Below are 17,891 nucleotides of genomic sequence, written 5' to 3'. Positions count from 1 at the left end.
GTTAGGCAAAATAGCCAATTGAGAGTACAAATACCATTACACCCTTTATAGTTTTGATATATAAGCTTCGGTTTCAAATTTTCGTCTCTTTTTCATTCTAATTTCGCTCAAACCAATTCACTCCAATTTTTTCCTTCAAATTTTCGCTCAAACTCTTTCCTCTCTTCCAGATCTCAATCAAATCTTCATTTCGACCCGCGACTTCATCATTTCGAACTCAATCTTCTTTTCATTTCGTCATAATCGTTCTTTCAGTTTCAGCGATCCTTTCTCGTTGTCGGCGAATTAATCTGATTTTAGCGTTCCTTCTCCGAGTTTGCGTTGATTCTCAGTCGTCGGCGAATTCATCAACGATTTTCGACGGCGAATTTCATTAATCCAGCAGGTCAGTTTGCGTTCATGCCTTTTCTCTGTATTTTTTTTATCTTCTATATTGTTGTGGATTTTTATATTTTTTTGTTGTATTCAATCTGTTAATCAGGAGTTTTTCAATGGCATTGGTGACGAGTTCTATTTTTCTACCAGATTTTGCTAAAACAGGTCAGTTTCGTTCTTAGATTGAATTTTTTCAAGTTGTTTTTGTTTTTTTTTTTTTGTATTCTGCGTTCATGAATTGGATTTCCAGGTTTTCATTAAATTTAATCCTGCCTCGATTAAATTTAATCCCGTCTTCATAAGCTTACATGTTGTCTTTATAGTTCGCTCGGATTAAATTTAATCCTGCCTTCACTATTTTTAATCTTCTGTTCGTAATGCTTTCATTCTGACTGGTTTGTTAATTTTGTTCATATTGTTTATGATCCTGGATTCCTTGATTTCGTTAACACTAATCAAGGTTTTCTTAATGTTAATCTACCTTTTCATTGTGTAGTTGATTTGTTCGAAGCTCTCGCATGTGTTGACGACGTTGGCCTTTCCGATGATGATTTGCAAGCTGTTTCAGATTTGGATGAGGTTGATCTTGTTGACAACCTGGAATTGAACAACATGCCGTCTAATTTTGATGTGAAGGAGGGTAGTATTTTTCTTGAAAAGACTCTATTGGTGAATTCTTTGAAGATGATATCAATCAAGAACAACTTTGAGTTCAAAGTTTCCCGGTCTAGCAAAAGCAGGTATTTCATAGTTTGCAACAAACAACCTTGCGATTGGAAGTTGAGTGCGTCCGTGTGTGGGGACTCGGGTGTATGGGTGATTAGAAAGTACCAAAAAGAACACACGTGCGTTGTCGAAGTAGTTTCAGCAAAGCATCGGCAAGCATCGGCGTCACTTATTAGCGAGTGTGTGAAGAGAGAGTTCTACAATGGTCGTGCAGGCCATATGGTTCCTAACGATGTTGTGGATCATATGCGGACGCATTACAAAGTCAACATATCTTATTTTACTGCGTGGAAAGGTCGGGATCTCGCGTTGAAAGAAGTTTTAGGTTCGCATGCAACCTCGTACTCACTTCTTCCGGTTGTTGCTGAGATGATAGCAGAAAAGAATCAAGGTAGTGTTCTTTTCCTCTTTTGGTTTCTGTCATTAATTGTAATCCAGGCTAGATTAAAGTTAATCTGACTGACAGTGTCATATTTTTCTTGAATTAGGAACTTATTATACTTTTGAGATCGAACCTTCCGGAGAATTTAGGAACTTCTTTATTGCGATCGGGGCTTCAATTGAAGCTTGGAAGCATACTCGCCCCGTGATCTCCGTCGATGGAACATTTTTGAAAGGGAAATTTGCAGGGACGTTATTGCTAGCGGCTGCGATGGACGGTGATAACCATATCCTTCCATTAGCGTTTGGACTTGTTGATACGGAGAGTGATGCTACATGGCGTTGGTTCTTCGAACATATCAAGAACGCGTTCGGCGATCGCGCGAACTTGGTTGTGATATCGGATCGGAAGACGTCGATCCCCAAGGGAGCATTGGAAGTCTTCCCGTATGCGAATTACGACGTTTGCATTCAACATTTATGGGGTAACTTGCTGACGAAGTTTCGCCGTCGTAAACTTTGGCCACTTTTTCTCAAGGCTGCCAAGGCATACACGCACGACGAGTACGAGTATTTTTTCGACAAACTTAGTGACAAGCAGTCGGGAATCAAGGATTATTTGATTGAAGCTAATCCGGAATTGTGGGCTCGTTCCAAATTCCCGGGGAAAAGATATCAAGTCATGACAACTAACATCTCGGAGTGCATGAACGCTGTTCTACGAGAAAATCGGAGCTGGCCGGTAGCTTTCCTAGTCTTGGCTTTTAGGAAAAAACTACAGCAATGGTTTTATAGACGTATGTTGTCTTTTGAATCGATGAAGTCTCGGTTGACTTCTTGGGCGTATAAGCTCATATTGGAGAAGGAAGATGAAGCTCGGTCTATGAAGGTATGTGTTTCTTTATGTATGTTTTTTTAGTGTTTATGAATGTTTAGGCTGTTAAAACTGTTTCACATCGTAGTTTAATTCATATTTTCATGTGTTTAATGTAGGATTAATTTTAATCCATCCTGGATTAATCTTACTGACAATGCCATATTTATCTTGAATTAGGTCAATGAAGTTCATTTGACGCTATTCGAGGTGGTTGATGGGCAACGATCTGTTACTGTAGATATCCTGAACATAAGTTGTTCGTGCTTGTTTTGGCAATTGGAAGAGATTCCTTGCGGACATGCTGTGGCCGCTCTTTGGATGAGAAAGCTCGACCCGATGAACTATGTGTCTTCATATTACACCAAGGAGACGTTGATGGCGACTTACTCCAGATGCGTCTATCCTGTAAACGAGAATCAAGCCTCATTGGTTCGTGTGGGTGATACAACCGTTATCAAACCGCCTAAGCTCAAGACTCTTCCTGGAAGGCCTCGGAAGAAAAGGATTCGTTCTTCGAATGAATTCAAACATGTGCATTGTGGTTCATGCGGTGAAGCCGGACACAACACTAGAACTTGTGCGAAGATCTAGGGTTCATTTCATTTCATTTGTGTATTCTTTTGGTTTTTGGTTTTTTGAATTTTTTTGCAATTATGTTTACTTTGGTATTGTTCATTTTCAATTTTGACATTGTAGTTTGATTCAGAATATTTGGAATAGATTGACATGATTAATTTTGTTCATAATTTCATGAGTTTAAGGTAGGATTAATTTTAATCCTGCCTGGATTTATACTTAACAATGAAATTAACTGACTAATCCAACCTTCAATGCCATGATACAAACAATGATAGAGAACTGAAAATAACCCAAATATTACTCTAACGATTCTGGATTAAACTTCAAAAGAAATTAACTGACTAATCCTATTACATGTTTCTTCATTTTTTTTATCATAGATTGAGTAAGGTTAAGGTTGAAGCTTGGCATGTCCTCGGGGGTAGGCGTCTCCACAGGCTGCTCCGTTGTCGTCTCCACGGCCGGCTTCTCGGGCTGATCTGTTGTTGTCTCAACGGCCGGCTTCTCGGGCTGCTCTGTCGTCGTCTCCACGGCCGGCTTCTCGGGCTTTTCTTCATTCTTCTTCAAAGCAGCCTTCTTTTTGCCTTTTTTGTTTTTGCACATCGGGGTCCGCGGATCCAAACTCCGTTGTATAAGGCAGACACATAACAGCAGCCTTGTGTTGCTCGCGTTTCCGCGGTGACCGGCGGACGATTGGAGCTTCTCGCCTTGCAGCTTTTTTAAAAACCTGCAACAATTACATCAAAATAATCCTCTTTTCAGTGACTGAATATTTTTTAATCCTGCCTTCCTAAGAATTAATCCAGGATTAATGAACAATTACCCTCATCTTCAAATTTCATTTTTGGAGTGTAACCATTTGACCTATGCCATCCTCGCCCCAGGTTGAAACATGTTCCGCCACCGCAGTGTCAGCCCTTTCGTTCTCCTTCACCGTTGCCGGGTCGATTGGAATCTGTTCAGGCATCTCGGTGTTGAGCTGAAACAAATTAATCCAGGGTTCACTATTAATAATCCAGGTTCCAAACACTAAAAAATATTTGTCGAGTTTTCAAACCTGTATAGTTGATGTCGCTGGGTCGATTGCAACCCTTTCGGTGTCCTTCATTGTTGGTGGGTCGGTTGGAATCTCTTCAGCCCTTTCGGTGTTCAACTGAAACATTAGTGTTCTAGTTAACATTCTTTATTAGGCATAATTTGAAATTTATACCAAATAAACAAACTTAAGTATTACTTACAGTAGTTTGTATGTCGTTTACAATGTAGTTCATATCGTCGAAGTCAGAGATGTGGGGCGATGCCGGCATTTGATGATTCCGCCATACTTTTGTCTTTTATCTTTAGTACCATTTGATGGAGTGCATTGAGTTTGGTGTCGAGTCTGTCCAATCTCTTCTCCAATCTCATCTCCATTGCTTTCATAGCAGTGAGTATGACATCTTCACGCACTGAAGGCATTAGTGTTGACGGTGTTGACGGTGCTTGTTGTTGTGGTGTACGCACCGAGTCCTCATCGCAACTCTCCTGTTGTTGTCTTTCGGGTGCTGGCTGCATCGTGGTTTGAAATGGCTCCATGTACTCCGTATTCAATTCAGCCCTTGTGCACTCGATTTCGATCAGCGATAGCTACATTTAACAATATAATCCACCATAGATTAAATATAATCCCAGTTTAAAACACATTTTCTAACAACAAAACATGAAAACGTACCGCTGGGTTGTCGAAAACCTCCTCTGACAGGTTGAAGAAGCTGGGCGTGAGGTTGAAGTTCCACCGTAAAATTCGGGGCAACTTTATTGTTCGCAACTTTGTTGCGAATCCCTTCTCCAACAGCAGTGGAATTGTTTCATAAGCCCATACTACTAGGGCATGAACAAAACCACCAGCATCGTATGCTTGGAGCTTTCCCGTCTTCAATGTTCGATGCTTCTTCATCGTCTCGAGGAGTTTTTTGAAACTCTCTAACCCCCATGGATATTTCGCAAATCTGTCGGGATAGTCGGCAAGCTCCAAGTATTTTGGGTCGCAACTCACTGAATGTTGGCAAGGCAAAATCTGTGTGTACAGAATACACAGATTTGCGAGCTTGACCTTCTCTTCACTTGTTGCCATCAACGAAGAATTGAACACCGTCAGAAGGTTGTTTACGGATGCAGTCTTGTTGTTGAAGAACTTCTCGACGATTGTTACTTGTGGTGTAGCCTCTATGTCATCTGTATCATCGTTGTGTTTGCAGAGCAGCCCAGAACAGATTGCGAACTCCCTTATACCAAACTTTGCAATCTGTCCGTTGAAGTTGAATGCCAGCTCATTTGTTTTTGCAGCATGGCATTGCCGCAGGAGCAGCTGGTGCACAATCTTCCCCGAAAATGCGCTGTTTTCGATCTCTAGCAAGTGACCGAAGACCCCATTTTTCACTGAGTTGATCTCTTCGTCACTCAGCTTTGACAGGATTCCTTTAATCCCATCGAGTCGTGTGTGTGTATTTATTTTGGCTTGGCTATTCCATGCTTCTCTCGCAATCACGAAATCGCTCAGGTCGCGCGACTGCACAAAAGAGACCAGATTAAAATTAGACTAGCCTGGATTAAAATTTTATTTATTAAAGATTCAAACAATTACTTACTTCTGTAGCCTCTTCTTGGCTTGTCAATGCAGCTCTCGCTTCTTCATTTCTTGCCGTTGATTGCCTTGTTTGCCTCATTATCTGCTTCAACGTTGCCAAAGAAAATATTAATCCATGCTAAATCCAGGTTACTTTAATAGGATTTGTTCTTGATCTCTAGCAAGAAATCATACAATCAACACCTACAAAAATCACACAAGCTTAAGGCCACGATTAATCATCCAAGTTTAATCCAGCCTACTTTAATATTAATCTAGGGTTACAAAAACCGCAATCAACACCTTCAAACTCACACAAGCTTAAGGCCACGATTAATCATCCAAGTTTAATCCAGCCTTTAATATTAATCTAGGGTTACAAAAACCGCAATCAACACCTTCAAACTCACACAAGCTTAAGGCCACGATTAATCATCCAAGTTTAATCCAGCATCCTTTAATATTAATCTAGGGTTACAAAACTAAAACGAACGAAATTTACTTACAGCTAATTTGGTTTGGTGAATATTGAAGACCGGAGATGGATTGAAGATTATAGGCGGCTCACGGCGACGTCTCTTCTTCCTCGGCCGTCGCACACACAGGTGTCAGGATTCGCGAACTAATCGAGAGCAGCGAAGGCAGACGTGCGAGAGAAAGACTGACGACAGCGACGCTGGTCATTTCTAGGGTTTCGTCGAGAGAATTCGCTACGACGGCGACGCTGGTGATTTCTAGGGTTTTGTCGAGAGCTAGAGAGACAGAGTCGGGGAATATCGTTCAAAATCGCCAGACAGAACGAGAGAATTAGGAAAAGAATCGAGAGAATTCAATAATTGGGCCGAGGGGCATATTTGGGCTTTTAAAAAACTTGGGCTAGTTTGCTTAGACTTGGCAAACTGTGGCTATTTTGCAAAATGTTAAGTTCTATCGGGCTATATAGCCGCTTGACCCATTATATAATCGTTTATTTTGATTATGAGGATAGAACTCTAGAAATTTGGGAACCACCGCGAGAAGTAATGCTTAACATCTTCTGGGTCTGCAAGTATCTTTTGTGGACTCTTTTAACCTCTTCGATGTTTAACTCTTTTTTTTTTTTTTTGGGTTATCAGGTTAAATTTACAGAGGGGACTTCTCTGTATGCGCTTTGTCAATCATATGCAAATGAAGCAGAAAATAAGAAAAGTAACGAAAGCCGACCGAGTACATATATTTTACACCATAAAAACAACTCGAAGCAGTCTTAATATATAATCTATGAAATTGATTTCAACGAAAGACGTACATATTTCTAGAAGAACCTTTGGTATAATCGAGGGAAGGCCCAGAAAGCAATATCATCTGCTGTTTGGTAATACCATCTCCTGAATCTCCGGCAAAATACCAGTGGAAAGACAACACTCCCAAACCCAACAAATAATCCGATTTCGGCCGATATAATGTTCCAGTCGGTCGCCGAGCTTGAATCTGCTTTCAGAATTGGTTCCGGTAACACCTTCTTTGTCTTTGAGCAGTTCTTCGTTAATGGGAAACCGCACAGCCCCGGGTTGCCCAAGAAGGACTCCTTTGAAAATGTCTGCATTTGATTTCCAGACGGGATTTGGCCCACCAAGTGGTTGAGCGACACGTTCAAGAACTCGAGGAAAGTGAGGCTTCCGAGCGATGTTGGAATAGATCCGCTCAGGTTATTCGATGAGAGGTCCAAGGACTCGAGCTGGCTTAAGTTTCCAATAGATGGCGGTATTTGACCTGTGAGAGCGTTATGTGACAGGTTCAGCGCATAAAGTGCACTGAGAATACCCACTTGCTCTGGTATTTCCCCCACAAAATTGTTGGATGAGAAGTCAATGGAGGTGAAGACTGTTAGGATCTTTACAAACTCAAGCTCAAGACCTTTGCTGGTTATGGTTACTGAATCCTGATAGTACAAATTTGTGTACCTCAGGATCACGAACTGGACGTGATTGCTCTTTGTAGTGGAACCATCATCATCAACGTGCATTGCTTCCCATTTTGCCACCAGCTTTGTGGGAATTTTTCCACCGAAATTGTTACGAGCTAAGTCGATGATTTGGAGCTTCTTCCATGTTTCGTTTGATCCGTAGCATCCAATTTCTCCATGGAATCTGTTGGACCGTAAAACAAGGACCTTCAAGGTGGATATGTTCGTCAACATACATGGGAATTTGTCGGACATGTTGTTGTTCCCAAGGTTTAAGACCTCTAACTTTGTGCAGTTGACAAGCGACTTTGGAACCTGCCCTTCTATTGAATTCCCGTTGAGATGGAGTGTCTTTAAGCCACACCTTTCTGGAAAAGAATCTGGAATCACGCCAGTTAAGTGATTCCTTTGTAGGTTAAGTACCCGGAGAGTTTTGATCATTGCAGGCATACAAGCTGGAATCCCACCACTTAACCTGTTGTTTGAAAAATCAAGAACTTGAAGGCTGCTCGCGTTGCATATGGATTCAGGTATAACTCCTGTCAAATTGTTATTTGAAAGAGAGAGAAAGATTGCAAAGATAAAATTCTCGAAAGTGTTTGGTGGTATGGAAGAACTGAAGTTATTGTTGGAAAAATCGATGTAGCTAGCAGGACTTGGTAGAGTAGGGATACTCCCATGGATCTGATTTTTGTGTAGATCAAGGAGATGAAGAGAATCAGGGAGAGCGTAAGGTTCTTGAAGGCTCACCAGGCTATTGCATGAGATATTCAGAGAAAATAGACATCTATTTCCGATTTCCCAAATCCAGTTAGGCACTTCCCCATGAATTTGATTGTTTGAAAGGTCTAAATTCACTAGCTTTGGATGGTTCTTCAGGTTTGGAAATTTTTTCAGTTTGCAAGAGGCGAGTTTTAATGTGGTGAGCTTGGGAAAGGAAGACCAGCGAGAACTATTATCACCCCCATCGATTGACAAGCTGTTGTATGACAGGTCAAGATAAGTAAGATTGCGAAGTCCTGCAATACCATTTAGCTGTACCATACCAGTGAGATTGTTGGAGGAGAGTGAGAGGATGTTTAGCTTTTGGAGGCCGAAAACTGACTTTGGAATGTGTCCCCTGATGTTGTTGCTGCTCAAATCGAGGGTTTCCAGTGGCGACAAACTTGCATTCTGAAACTCGGGAAGCTGACCATCAAACTGGTTGTTGGAAAACTGGATTTGTTCCAATGATGGGAGTTCAAACAGAGAAGATGGGATAGTTCCGCTGAGTTGATTATTACGCAAGTCAAGAACAACAAGCCTCTTGTGATTTTGCCAGTGAGATGATGTGATTGCACCGCTGAAACTGTTATAAGAGAGGACTACTTCAGTCAGGTTCCTTGACATCTCAAAAGATGGGATTGGACCGCTGAAGTTGTTGCCCGATAACTCCACGGAAACAAGTCGGGTAAGTTCCGCCGTAGTCTGAGGAACCGTTCCACTGAATCGACAATTTGATAGGTCTAAGATGGACAAATTCTCAAGGATTCCGATAGACGACGGCAACCCCCCCGAGAAATTAGTGGAATGGAGTACCAGTCCCTGAAGAGCAGTATGGCTCTTGAAATCCGGCAAAGAACCTTCAAGGAGCGGATTCATTGCTATGTCGATTTCTTGCAGAGTGGATAGTAGAAAGATCTTGCTGGGAAAAGGCCCAAACAGCCCACAAGAACTGAGACGCAAGGATGTCAAGTTTGAGAAGCTCGAAAAGAATCCCGGGACTGTAGAAGACAAATTGTTGTTATGCAGGTGAATCGTAGACAGAAACTGAAGCTCTTGGAGTGAAGAATCAATTGGACCCGAAAGAAAGCAGTTTGCAAGACTCAACACTCGCAGTCGAGGCAACGAATTCGATACGGCCCAACCCCATTCTCTTCCAGGGGTCGATATATTCACTCCGTCAAGATACAGCTCTTCGAGCTTGGACAGATTCTCGACTAGCTTTCTTAAATTCGGATTCTCTAGTCTCAACGGAGAAATTTTCCAGAGGCCTGGATTAGACATGTCTAGAGAGACCAAGCTGGTCAAGAGCGACATCTCTCTCGGAATCTGCTTTCCGAAACCTGCATTCGACAAGTTCAGATGAGTCAGGTTCGTGAGATTACCGATCCTTGGCGGTACCGTTGAGTTGAACTTGTTGAATGACAAATCCAGTCTGTTGAGATGTTCCAGATCGAAGAGACTCGAGTTGTCAATCCCGCCGGAGATCGACTCTCCGCTTAGGTTGAGTCCGACCACACGCCCCGCCGTGTCGCAGGTCACGCCTTCCCAGAGGCAACACTCCGAACCCGGGCCCCACCGGGTGAGCTTCTTTGCTGATGTGTCATCAACTGTGAGGCTGCTCTTCAGTTTGATCAGCAAATCCCTCTGATCGGCGAGGCATTGACTGGACACGCAGCTTGTACCGCAGCCAAGCAATATCGAGAAAAGAGGTACGAAGAAGAAAAGAAGATGAGTTCTCATTTGAAATACGCTGATGCTGAGAGAACTAGATAGCCTGGACATTGGAGGGTCACAAAGCTCAGGAATTTTTTTTTTTCTGGTGTTTTTTTTTTTCGGTCTGTATGGAAGAAATTTGATACGTGGTCTTTGATTGGGTTGTCTATGTTTTGGTCAACAAGTAAGAGCCGTCAAAGTAATCTATGGTTGTCTGTGGATATATTCATTACCCTGAAAGAACTATATGCTTGGAAAATGAGGGCATCAAAGCTCTGAAACATGGTTTTTTTCTTCTTGGAAATATGATCAACTGATGAAGTATGGTGGGTTGTTTTGTTCAGAAGTTTTATGCCATTATAAGTTATATCAAACTGCTTTAAATTCTGTTCTTTGTATAAAATTCTACATTTCACTGATCAGGTATCACATGAGGTTAAAATTCGCAGAAAGACTTGGGTTTATGCATGTACGTTGACGCGTCTACAATGGTCAAGAAAAATGTAAATAGCTCCCCGACGGTCCTACCTACGTACCTCCTTAATTATCCTCTACACTATATGAGAATATGATAGACATGTAAAACTAGTGTATTGATTTTTCTCTTCACACAATTCTCTATCTTGCCTATTTGCGATGGTAGTCAAAATTGGTTGGCCTAATCCCTATTAATATTTGATGGGGATGTTACTTGTTATTGTATTCCGTGGAAAGTTTGGAAATGCTCATTTTTTTCTTCAAATGAACGAAGTCTTGGACGGGCTATGTGGGATGAGCATGAAAAGCATTCAGAAACCAAACTAGAACTAAATGATACATTCATGGGCCATCGTTGTAAAAAATAATACGATTATTAATCTGTATTTTGAGAAATTTGTTGCAACTAACCCTTCGCTCATTTTAAGATTATAGCTCAAATTTTATTTATTAAAAAAATATTCCAACAAATTCGCAGTAAATTAAATGTAAATTTTAATTTACTGTAGATTGGTGAACTATTTTTTAAATAAATGAAAATTTAATTACTTTTTTAAAAGATGATTGATTATTAGACTATTGGTCTAAATTGACTCTTTAATAATAACAATAATTACTGGTGGTAGAAGCGCAACCATTGTTTTGCCGAGGTCCAAGCCCATTGATGGATTTTTTTTTTTTTTCTTTCGCTCAAATACAAAAAAAAAAAGTGACTTGAATTGCCGAGCTGAATCTAAGTGTTAAGGGGATTGAGTTGTTCGAAACAACAATCTTTTCTACACCGAGCTAATATTGTCAATAAAAAGACAAAATGTCAATAAATCTTCAAACGATTTCCAGATTTTTCAAACTAATATTTTTTTTTCGTTTTTTTTAATTAACTTTACAACCAAACAAAAATGATCTCTAACCTTATTTTATGGGGAGGGCTAGTTATCTAACCCAAATAGCCCCCTTATTTTAAAATTATAGTCTAACTATTAACACAATTAGGAAAGTAGCCAATTTGTTATAATAACATTCCAATAATATCCTTAAGAGTTGTTATTATTAACTTTCAGAGTAAATAATATTAACGGTAAAAAGAAAAATAGTAAATCTCATTACCCGTAATTAGAACAACAGTAAATCTTATTAACTTTCATCTCCGCCGTCTCCGGCGACAGAATCCGAGTTCTCATCAAAATTTCAAACGGAGAAATCTCAACCCTACCTTCAAACGGTTGGATGCAGCCGCATGCTCGCTAATGTTCAAGATCGTTTTCGGAGAAGGATCATCACGGTTAATCGAATTAACCTTCACAGTAAATCTGATTAACTATCACAGTTAATGTGCAAACTAAACTTGCGACCTTCGAACAATCAGATCGGCGCAATCGCGAGACTCGCCGATATTCGAAATCGTTTTCGGAAGAAGTTCGTCACAGTTAATCAGATTAACTGTGACAGTTAATTAGATTAACTCTGACAGACAGTTAATCAGATTAACTGTGACAGTTAATCCGATTAACTGTCGAACGAAAAACCCTAGAATCTAAAATCGAACTTCCGCCGCTGCGTGCGTCGGCCCCGCCTTCGCCGTCTTCGAGTTCGACACGCGATTTTACTCCGAATTCGGCGACACGAGCGACAACCACGTCGAAATCAACTTCGGAATCACTGGTAATGAGAACCGGTGCGAGCTTCTCCGGAAGGGACACGATGCAGTGGCGATCGAGTCCGGAGCTCCTTCTTCGGCGCTGGCGAGTCTCCGACGAAGATCCGGTGGATCGTAGAGGAAGATTGTGCTACGGTGTTTGGGTGTGGATGTGGTGTTTGGGTGTAGTGTTTGGGTGTAGGAGAGAAGGGTACTTTTGAGACTTTAATCAATGTTGGTTATCTTTTAAAATAAATTGATATTTTGACTACTATTTTAATCTTCCCCTATTAATAGATGTTAGATACTAATAAATCTCTATTTTATGTGATCATTAAATAAATAACAAAAGTAAATACAAAAGAAAAATAAAAAAGATATTTAATTAAAAAGATATTTTTTGTTACGATTAATATTATTTACTTTAACAGTTAATAATATTAACATTTAAGAGTATTATTGGAATATTGAAATGTTATTATAACAAATTGACTACTTTTTCAAATATGTTATTCCCAAATATGTTAATAGTTAAACTATAATTTTAAAGTTTTAGAGCTGTTTGGACTAATTATTTAGCCCGCCCCGCGTATTGATTTGACTTATTGGATTTTGGGAGGTCACCGGAATAATCTCTAACCATTTTGCTCTTTTACCAGGAAAAAAATGCTTAAAAATGTAGAGTTAGCTGTTGTAAAAAAATCTACATGTATGCAAATTATATAATCGTTTATTTTGATTATCAGGATAGAACTCTAGAAATTTGGGAACCACCGCGAGAAGTAATGCTTAACATCTTCTGGGTCTGCAAGTATCTTTTGTGGACTCTTTTAACCTCTTTGATGTTTAATTCTTTTTTTTTTTTTTTTTTTTTTTTTTGGGTTATCAGGTTAAATTTACAGAGGGGACTTCTCTGTATGCGCTTTGTCAATCATATGCAAATGAAGCAGAAAATAAGAAAAGTAACGAAAGCCGAGTACATATATTTTACACCATAAGAACAACTTGAAGCAGTCTTAATATATAATCTATGAAATGGATTTCAACGAAAGACGTACATATTTCTAGAAGAACCTTTGGTATAATCGAGGGAAGGCCCAGAAAGCAATATCATCTGCTGTTTGGTAATACCATCTCCTGAATCTCCGGCAAAATACCAGTGGAAAGACAACACTCCCAAACCCAACAAATAATCCGATTTCAGCCGATATAATGTTCCAGTCGATCGCCGAGCTTGAATCTGCTTTCAGAATTGGTTCCGGTAACACCTTCTTTATCTTTGAGCATTTCGCCGTCAGCGGAAAACCGCAGAGCCCCGGGTTGCCCGAGAAGGAGTTGTTTGAAAATGTCTGCATTTGATTTCCAGACGGGATTTCTCCCACGAAACAGTTGATTGAGAGGTTCAGGAAGGAGAGGAAAGTGAGGCTTCCGAGAGATTTTGGAATCGATCCGCTCAGGTTATTCGATGAGAGGTCCAAGGACTCGAGCTGGCTTAAGTTTCCAATAGATGGCGGTATTGGGCCTGTGAGAGCGTTATGTGACAGGTTCAGCACATAAAGTGCACTGAGAATACCCACTCGCTCTGGTATTTCCCCCACAAAATTGTTGGATGAGAGGTCAATGGAGGTGAAGACTGTTAGGATCTTTACAAACTCAAGCTCAAGACCTTTGCTGGTTATGGTTACTGAATCCTGATAGTACAAATTTGTGTACCTCAGGATCTCGAACTGGACGTTATTGCTCTTTGTAGTGGAACCATTCTCATCAACGTGCATTGCTTCCCATTTTGCCACCAGCTTTGTGGGAATTTTACCACCGAAATTGTTTCGAGCTAAGTCGATGATTTGGAGCTTCTTCCATGTTTCGTTTGATCCGTAGCATCCAATTTCTCCATGGAATCTGTTGGACCGTAAAACAAGGACCTTCAAGGTGGATATGTTCTTCAACATACATGGGAATTTGTCGGACATGTTGTTGTTCCCAAGGTTTAAGACCTCTAACTCTGTGCAGTTGACAAGCGACTTTGGAACCTGCCCTTCTATTGAATTCCCGTTGAGATGGAGTGTCTTTAAGCCACACCTTTCTGGAAAAGAATCTGGAATCACGCCAGTTAAGTGATTCCTATCTAGGTTAAGGACCCGGAGAGTTTTGATCATTGCAGGCATACAAGCTGGAATCCCACCACTTAACCTGTTGTTTGAAAAGTCAAGAACTTGAAGGCTGGTCGCGTTGCATATGGATTCAGGTATAACTCCTGTCAAATTGTTATTTGAAAGAGAGAGAAAGATTGCGAAGATAAAATTCTCGAAAGTGTTTGGTGGTATGGAAGAACTGAAGTTATTGTTGGAAAAATCAAAGTAGCTAGCAGAACTTGGTAGAGTAGGGATACTCCCACGGATCTGGTTTTTGTGTAGATCAAGGAGATGAAGAGAAACAGGGAGAGCGTAAGGTTCTTGAAGGCTCACCAGGCTATTGCATGAGATATTCAGAGAAAGTAGAATTCCATTTCCGATTTCCCAAATCCAGTTAGGCACTTCCCCATGAATTTGATTGTTTGAAAGGTCTAAATTCACTAGCTTTGGATGGTTCTTCAGGTTTGGAAATTTTTTCAGTTTGCAAGAGGCGAGTTTTAATGCGGTGAGCTTGGGAAAGGAAGACCAGCGAGAACTATTATCACCCCCATCGATTGACAAGCTGTTGTATGACAGGTCAAGATAAGTAAGATTGCGAAGTCCTGCAATACCATTTAGCTGTACCATACCAGTGAGGTTGTTGGAGGAGAGAGAGGATGTGAAGCTTTTCGAGGCCGAAAACTGAATTTGGAATGTGTCCACTGAAGTTGTTGCTGCTCAAATCAAGAATTTCAAGTGGCGATGAAATCGCATTCTGAAACTCAGGAAGCTGACCTTCAAACTTGTTGTTTGAAAGATAAAGCCTTATCAGTGATGGGAGATCAAACAGAGACGATGGGATAGTTCCGCTGAAAAGATTATCACGCAAGTCAACAGCAACAAGCTTCTTGAGATTTTGCCAGTGAGATGATGTGATTGCACCGCTGAAACTGTTATGGGAGAGGACTACTTCAGTCAGGTTCCTTGACATCTCAAAAGATGGGACCGGACCGCTGAAGTTGTTGCCCGATAACTCCACGGAAACAAGTCGGGTAAGTTCCGCCGTAGTCCGAGGAACCGTTCCACTGAATCGACAATTTGATAGGTCTAAGATGGACAGATTCTCAAGGATTCCGATACACGACGGCAACCCCCCCGAGAAATTAGTGGAACGGAGTACCAGTCTCTGAAGAGCAGTACGGCTCTTGAAATCCGGCAAAGAACCTTCAAGGAGCGGATTTATTGCTATGTCGATTTCTTGCAGAGTCGTTAGTAGAAAGATCTTGCTGGGAAAAGGCCCAAACAGCCCACAAGAACTGAGACGCAAGGATGTCAAGTTTGAGAAGCTCGAAAAGAATCCCGGGACTGTAGAAGACAAATTGTTGTTATGCAGGCGAATCGTAGACAGAAACTGAAGCTCTCGGAGCGAAGAATCAATTGGACCCGAAAGAAAGCAGTTTGCAAGACTCAACACTCGCAGTCGAGGCAAGAAATTCGATACGGCCCAACCCCATTCGCTTCCAGGGGCCGATATATTCACTCCGTCGAGATACAGCTCTTCGAGCTCGGACAGATTCTCGACTAGCTTTCTTAAATTCGGATTCTCTAGTCTCAACGAAGAAAGCTGCCACAGGCCTGGATTAGACATGTCCAGAGAGACCAAGCCGGTCAAGAATGACATCTCTCTCGGAATTTGCCCTCTGAATCCTGCATTCGACAAGTTCAGATGAGTCAGGTTCGTGAGATTACCGATCCTTGGCGGGACCGTTGAGTTGAACTTGTTGAATGACAAATCCAGGCTGTTGAGATGTTTCAGATCGAAGATGTTGGAACATTTATTGGCGAATTAATGTTGGCAAAATAATATAGAATCGTGGAATATATTATCGGATAGCGTTGGGCCTTGTTACAATGTTTGGTCACAAGTGTCGCAGTTTGTGTTGTAACAGTCCCGTGTAACAGTTTCGGCCCATTGACTTTTGGGCTTTGCTACTCCGACTTGAAGAAGGATTCCAGCGTGGCTTAATGAGATAATGGGCTGGGACTCTCAATCCGACTTCAAGATTTATGTTGACCTAGTTTTCTCATATAAATAGGTCATCGCCTCACCTTCCATACTCACGCCTTTTGAGAGAATTATTTGAGTGTCTAGCTGAGCTTAGAACGGCCTGTGTTCAAGCTCTTAAGGTGTTTTGTTACCTCTGCTTGGCTGCCTATATACGGGTGGTTGTATTAGGAGCAAGAGGTTAGGTTTTCCGTTTGTTCTTTGTTGGGAAACACTTTAGGAAGTCTCGGGAGAGATTTTCAGTGGGAATCGAGGGGATCTCGTACTTAGGGGGAGCCTAAGTTGTCGTTGAAGAGGATAGACGTAGGTTGGGTAGCTAGCGAGGGAGTCGTGAAGTGTAAATCTTTATTGTACCACGTCATCATAGTAAACTGCTTTCCACCGGGCCAAGGCCCCCCAGACGTAGGCACGACTTGCCGAACTGGGTTACCAACTCTGGTGTCTCTTTATTATTCCGCACTCATATCATTTATCTCGTGTGTCTCTAAATTTCAGTAACTGTTGCATTATCTGTTACAACCCTTTTTGCAACAGTTGCGCAGGTTCAGTAATTTCAATTGGTATCAGAGCGGGTCACTCAGTCCTGTTGAGTGTGATCCGTAGTGTTACTGACCTGTTTATTTAGAGATGGATTTCATGAGAGAAGGTGCATCTGTTGGGCGTCCGCCTCTCCTCGACGGTGGAAACTACTCGTATTGGAAAGCTCGGATGAAAGCTTTCTTGAAGGCACTTGACGAAAAGGCTTGGAGAGCCGTCCTCACAGGATGGAATCACCCCACCACCACCGATGAAGCTGGAAAAACTCTGTTGAAACCTGAAGTTGATTGGTCTGTGGAAGAAGACAGACTTGCTAATGGGAACTCTAAAGCTCTCAATGCCATCATGGCTGCCGTCGACCCCAATACGTTCAAGCTTATTTCTACCTGTGAAGTGGCAAAAGACGCCTGGAATATCCTTCAAGTCACTTATGAAGGAACTAACACGGTACGAATGTCTCGTCTTCAGCTTTTGACCACTAAATTCGAAAACTTGAGAATGATGGAAGATGAAACAATTACTGAATTTAATTCTAGAATTTGTGACATATCTAATGAATTCTTTGCCCTTGGTGAAAAAATTTCCGAGGAAAAACTGGTCAGGAAAGTTCTTAGATCTCTTCCGAAGCGATTCATCTACAAAGTCACTGCCATCGAAGAGGCTAAAGATATCTCCACAATGAAACTCGAAGAATTGATGGGTTCTCTCAGAACTTTTGAGATGAATTTTGAGATGAATGATGAACACCAGAATACTGAGCCAAAGACTAAGGGAATCGCCCTTAAAGCAGACCTTCCAAATGAGAACGGTGGTTCTGAAGAAGAAGATTTGGCTAGAACTATCTCCCTTCTGGCAAAAAACTTTTCTAAATACATGAAAAGGACAAACAACAACACTCGCGGAGGTGGTTCAGACTCTGTTTCAGACACTCTTCGTAACGGTCGAGGATTCAATCCACAGAAGAAAGTTAGAGCTGGTGAAGGAACCTCAGAGCAGAAGAACAAGGGAATTCAGTGCCGAGAGTGTCAGGGTTTCGGTCACATTCAAGCCGAATGCGCAAATACTCTTAAAAAGAATAACAAGACATACAACACCCGCA

At 41.3% G+C, this 17,891-nt stretch overlaps 4 protein-coding genes, 2 long non-coding RNA genes and 1 pseudogene across 6 annotated transcripts; 2 read left to right on the top strand and 5 right to left on the bottom strand.

Annotated features, from left to right (window-relative positions):
• Nucleotides 1-264: 264 nt before the first annotated feature.
• Nucleotides 265-1,011, top strand: LOC149407668 (uncharacterized). Its single transcript, XR_016301605.1, has 3 exons — nt 265-385; nt 482-540; nt 872-1,011. It is a non-coding gene; the product is annotated as an uncharacterized LOC149407668 (long non-coding RNA).
• Nucleotides 1,012-1,044: 33 nt separating this feature from the next.
• On the top strand, nt 1,045-2,950 carry LOC149407667 (uncharacterized). Its single transcript, XM_089621360.1, has 4 exons — nt 1,045-1,492; nt 1,590-2,371; nt 2,419-2,421; nt 2,537-2,950. The coding sequence occupies exons 1-4, from the start codon at nt 1,060-1,062 to the stop codon at nt 2,948-2,950; spliced, it is 1,632 nt and encodes a 543-aa protein (XP_089477486.1). The 5' UTR covers nt 1,045-1,059.
• Nucleotides 2,951-3,233: 283 nt separating this feature from the next.
• On the bottom strand, nt 3,234-4,380 carry LOC149407666 (uncharacterized). Its single transcript, XM_089628924.1, has 4 exons — nt 4,177-4,380; nt 3,996-4,091; nt 3,762-3,917; nt 3,234-3,665 (listed from the first exon to the last, which is right to left on the bottom strand). Exons 1-3 carry the CDS (start codon nt 4,243-4,245, stop codon nt 3,777-3,779), a joined length of 306 nt encoding a protein of 101 aa, XP_089485050.1. The 5' UTR covers nt 4,246-4,380; the 3' UTR covers nt 3,234-3,665; nt 3,762-3,776.
• On the bottom strand, nt 4,342-5,407 carry LOC149407665 (uncharacterized). Its single transcript, XM_089621347.1, has 4 exons — nt 5,389-5,407; nt 4,650-5,356; nt 4,442-4,564; nt 4,342-4,353 (listed from the first exon to the last, which is right to left on the bottom strand). Exons 1-4 carry the CDS (start codon nt 5,405-5,407, stop codon nt 4,342-4,344), a joined length of 861 nt encoding a protein of 286 aa, XP_089477473.1.
• A 27-nt stretch (nt 5,408-5,434) lies between these two features.
• Nucleotides 5,435-6,191, bottom strand: LOC149407664 (uncharacterized). The gene is made up of 3 exons (XR_016296788.1): nt 6,050-6,191; nt 5,566-5,646; nt 5,435-5,486 (listed from the first exon to the last, which is right to left on the bottom strand). It is a non-coding gene; the product is annotated as an uncharacterized LOC149407664 (long non-coding RNA).
• Nucleotides 6,192-6,742: 551 nt separating this feature from the next.
• Nucleotides 6,743-10,316, bottom strand: LOC149407663 (uncharacterized). The gene has a single exon (XM_089614779.1). It carries the CDS (start codon nt 10,033-10,035, stop codon nt 6,838-6,840), a length of 3,198 nt encoding a protein of 1,065 aa, XP_089470905.1. The 5' UTR covers nt 10,036-10,316; the 3' UTR covers nt 6,743-6,837.
• Nucleotides 10,317-13,143: 2,827 nt separating this feature from the next.
• On the bottom strand, nt 13,144-16,617 carry LOC149407662 (receptor like protein 27-like; annotated as a pseudogene).
• Between the last annotated feature and the right edge of the window lie 1,274 nt (nt 16,618-17,891).

The sequence above is a fragment of the Urtica dioica genome, chromosome 1 (assembly GCF_054948205.1).
Source record: "Urtica dioica subsp. dioica isolate 48M chromosome 1, U.dioica_male_clone48M_v1_H2, whole genome shotgun sequence".
NCBI classification, from domain to species: domain Eukaryota; kingdom Viridiplantae; phylum Streptophyta; class Magnoliopsida; order Rosales; family Urticaceae; genus Urtica; species Urtica dioica.
This window is presented reverse-complemented; position numbering and strand designations above follow the sequence as displayed.

Coding starts and splice junctions, on each gene's coding strand:
- LOC149407667 (XM_089621360.1), top strand. CDS start 1,060: ATGATATCAATCAAGAACAACTTTGAGTTCAAAGTTTCCCGGTCTAGC. Junction 1,493..1,589: donor GATAGCAGAAAAGAATCAAG/GTAGTGTTCTTT, acceptor TTCTTGAATTAG/GAACTTATTATACTTTTGAG.
- LOC149407665 (XM_089621347.1), bottom strand. Junction 4,565..4,649: donor AGGTTTTCGACAACCCAGCG/GTACGTTTTCAT, acceptor TGTTAAATGTAG/CTATCGCTGATCGAAATCGA.
- LOC149407663 (XM_089614779.1), bottom strand. CDS start 10,035: ATGTCCAGGCTATCTAGTTCTCTCAGCATCAGCGTATTTCAAATGAGA.
- LOC149407666 (XM_089628924.1), bottom strand. CDS start 4,245: ATGCCGGCATCGCCCCACATCTCTGACTTCGACGATATGAACTACATT. Junction 4,092..4,176: donor TAAACGACATACAAACTACT/GTAAGTAATACT, acceptor CTAATGTTTCAG/TTGAACACCGAAAGGGCTGA. Junction 3,918..3,995: donor CAGCGACATCAACTATACAG/GTTTGAAAACTC, acceptor AATTTGTTTCAG/CTCAACACCGAGATGCCTGA.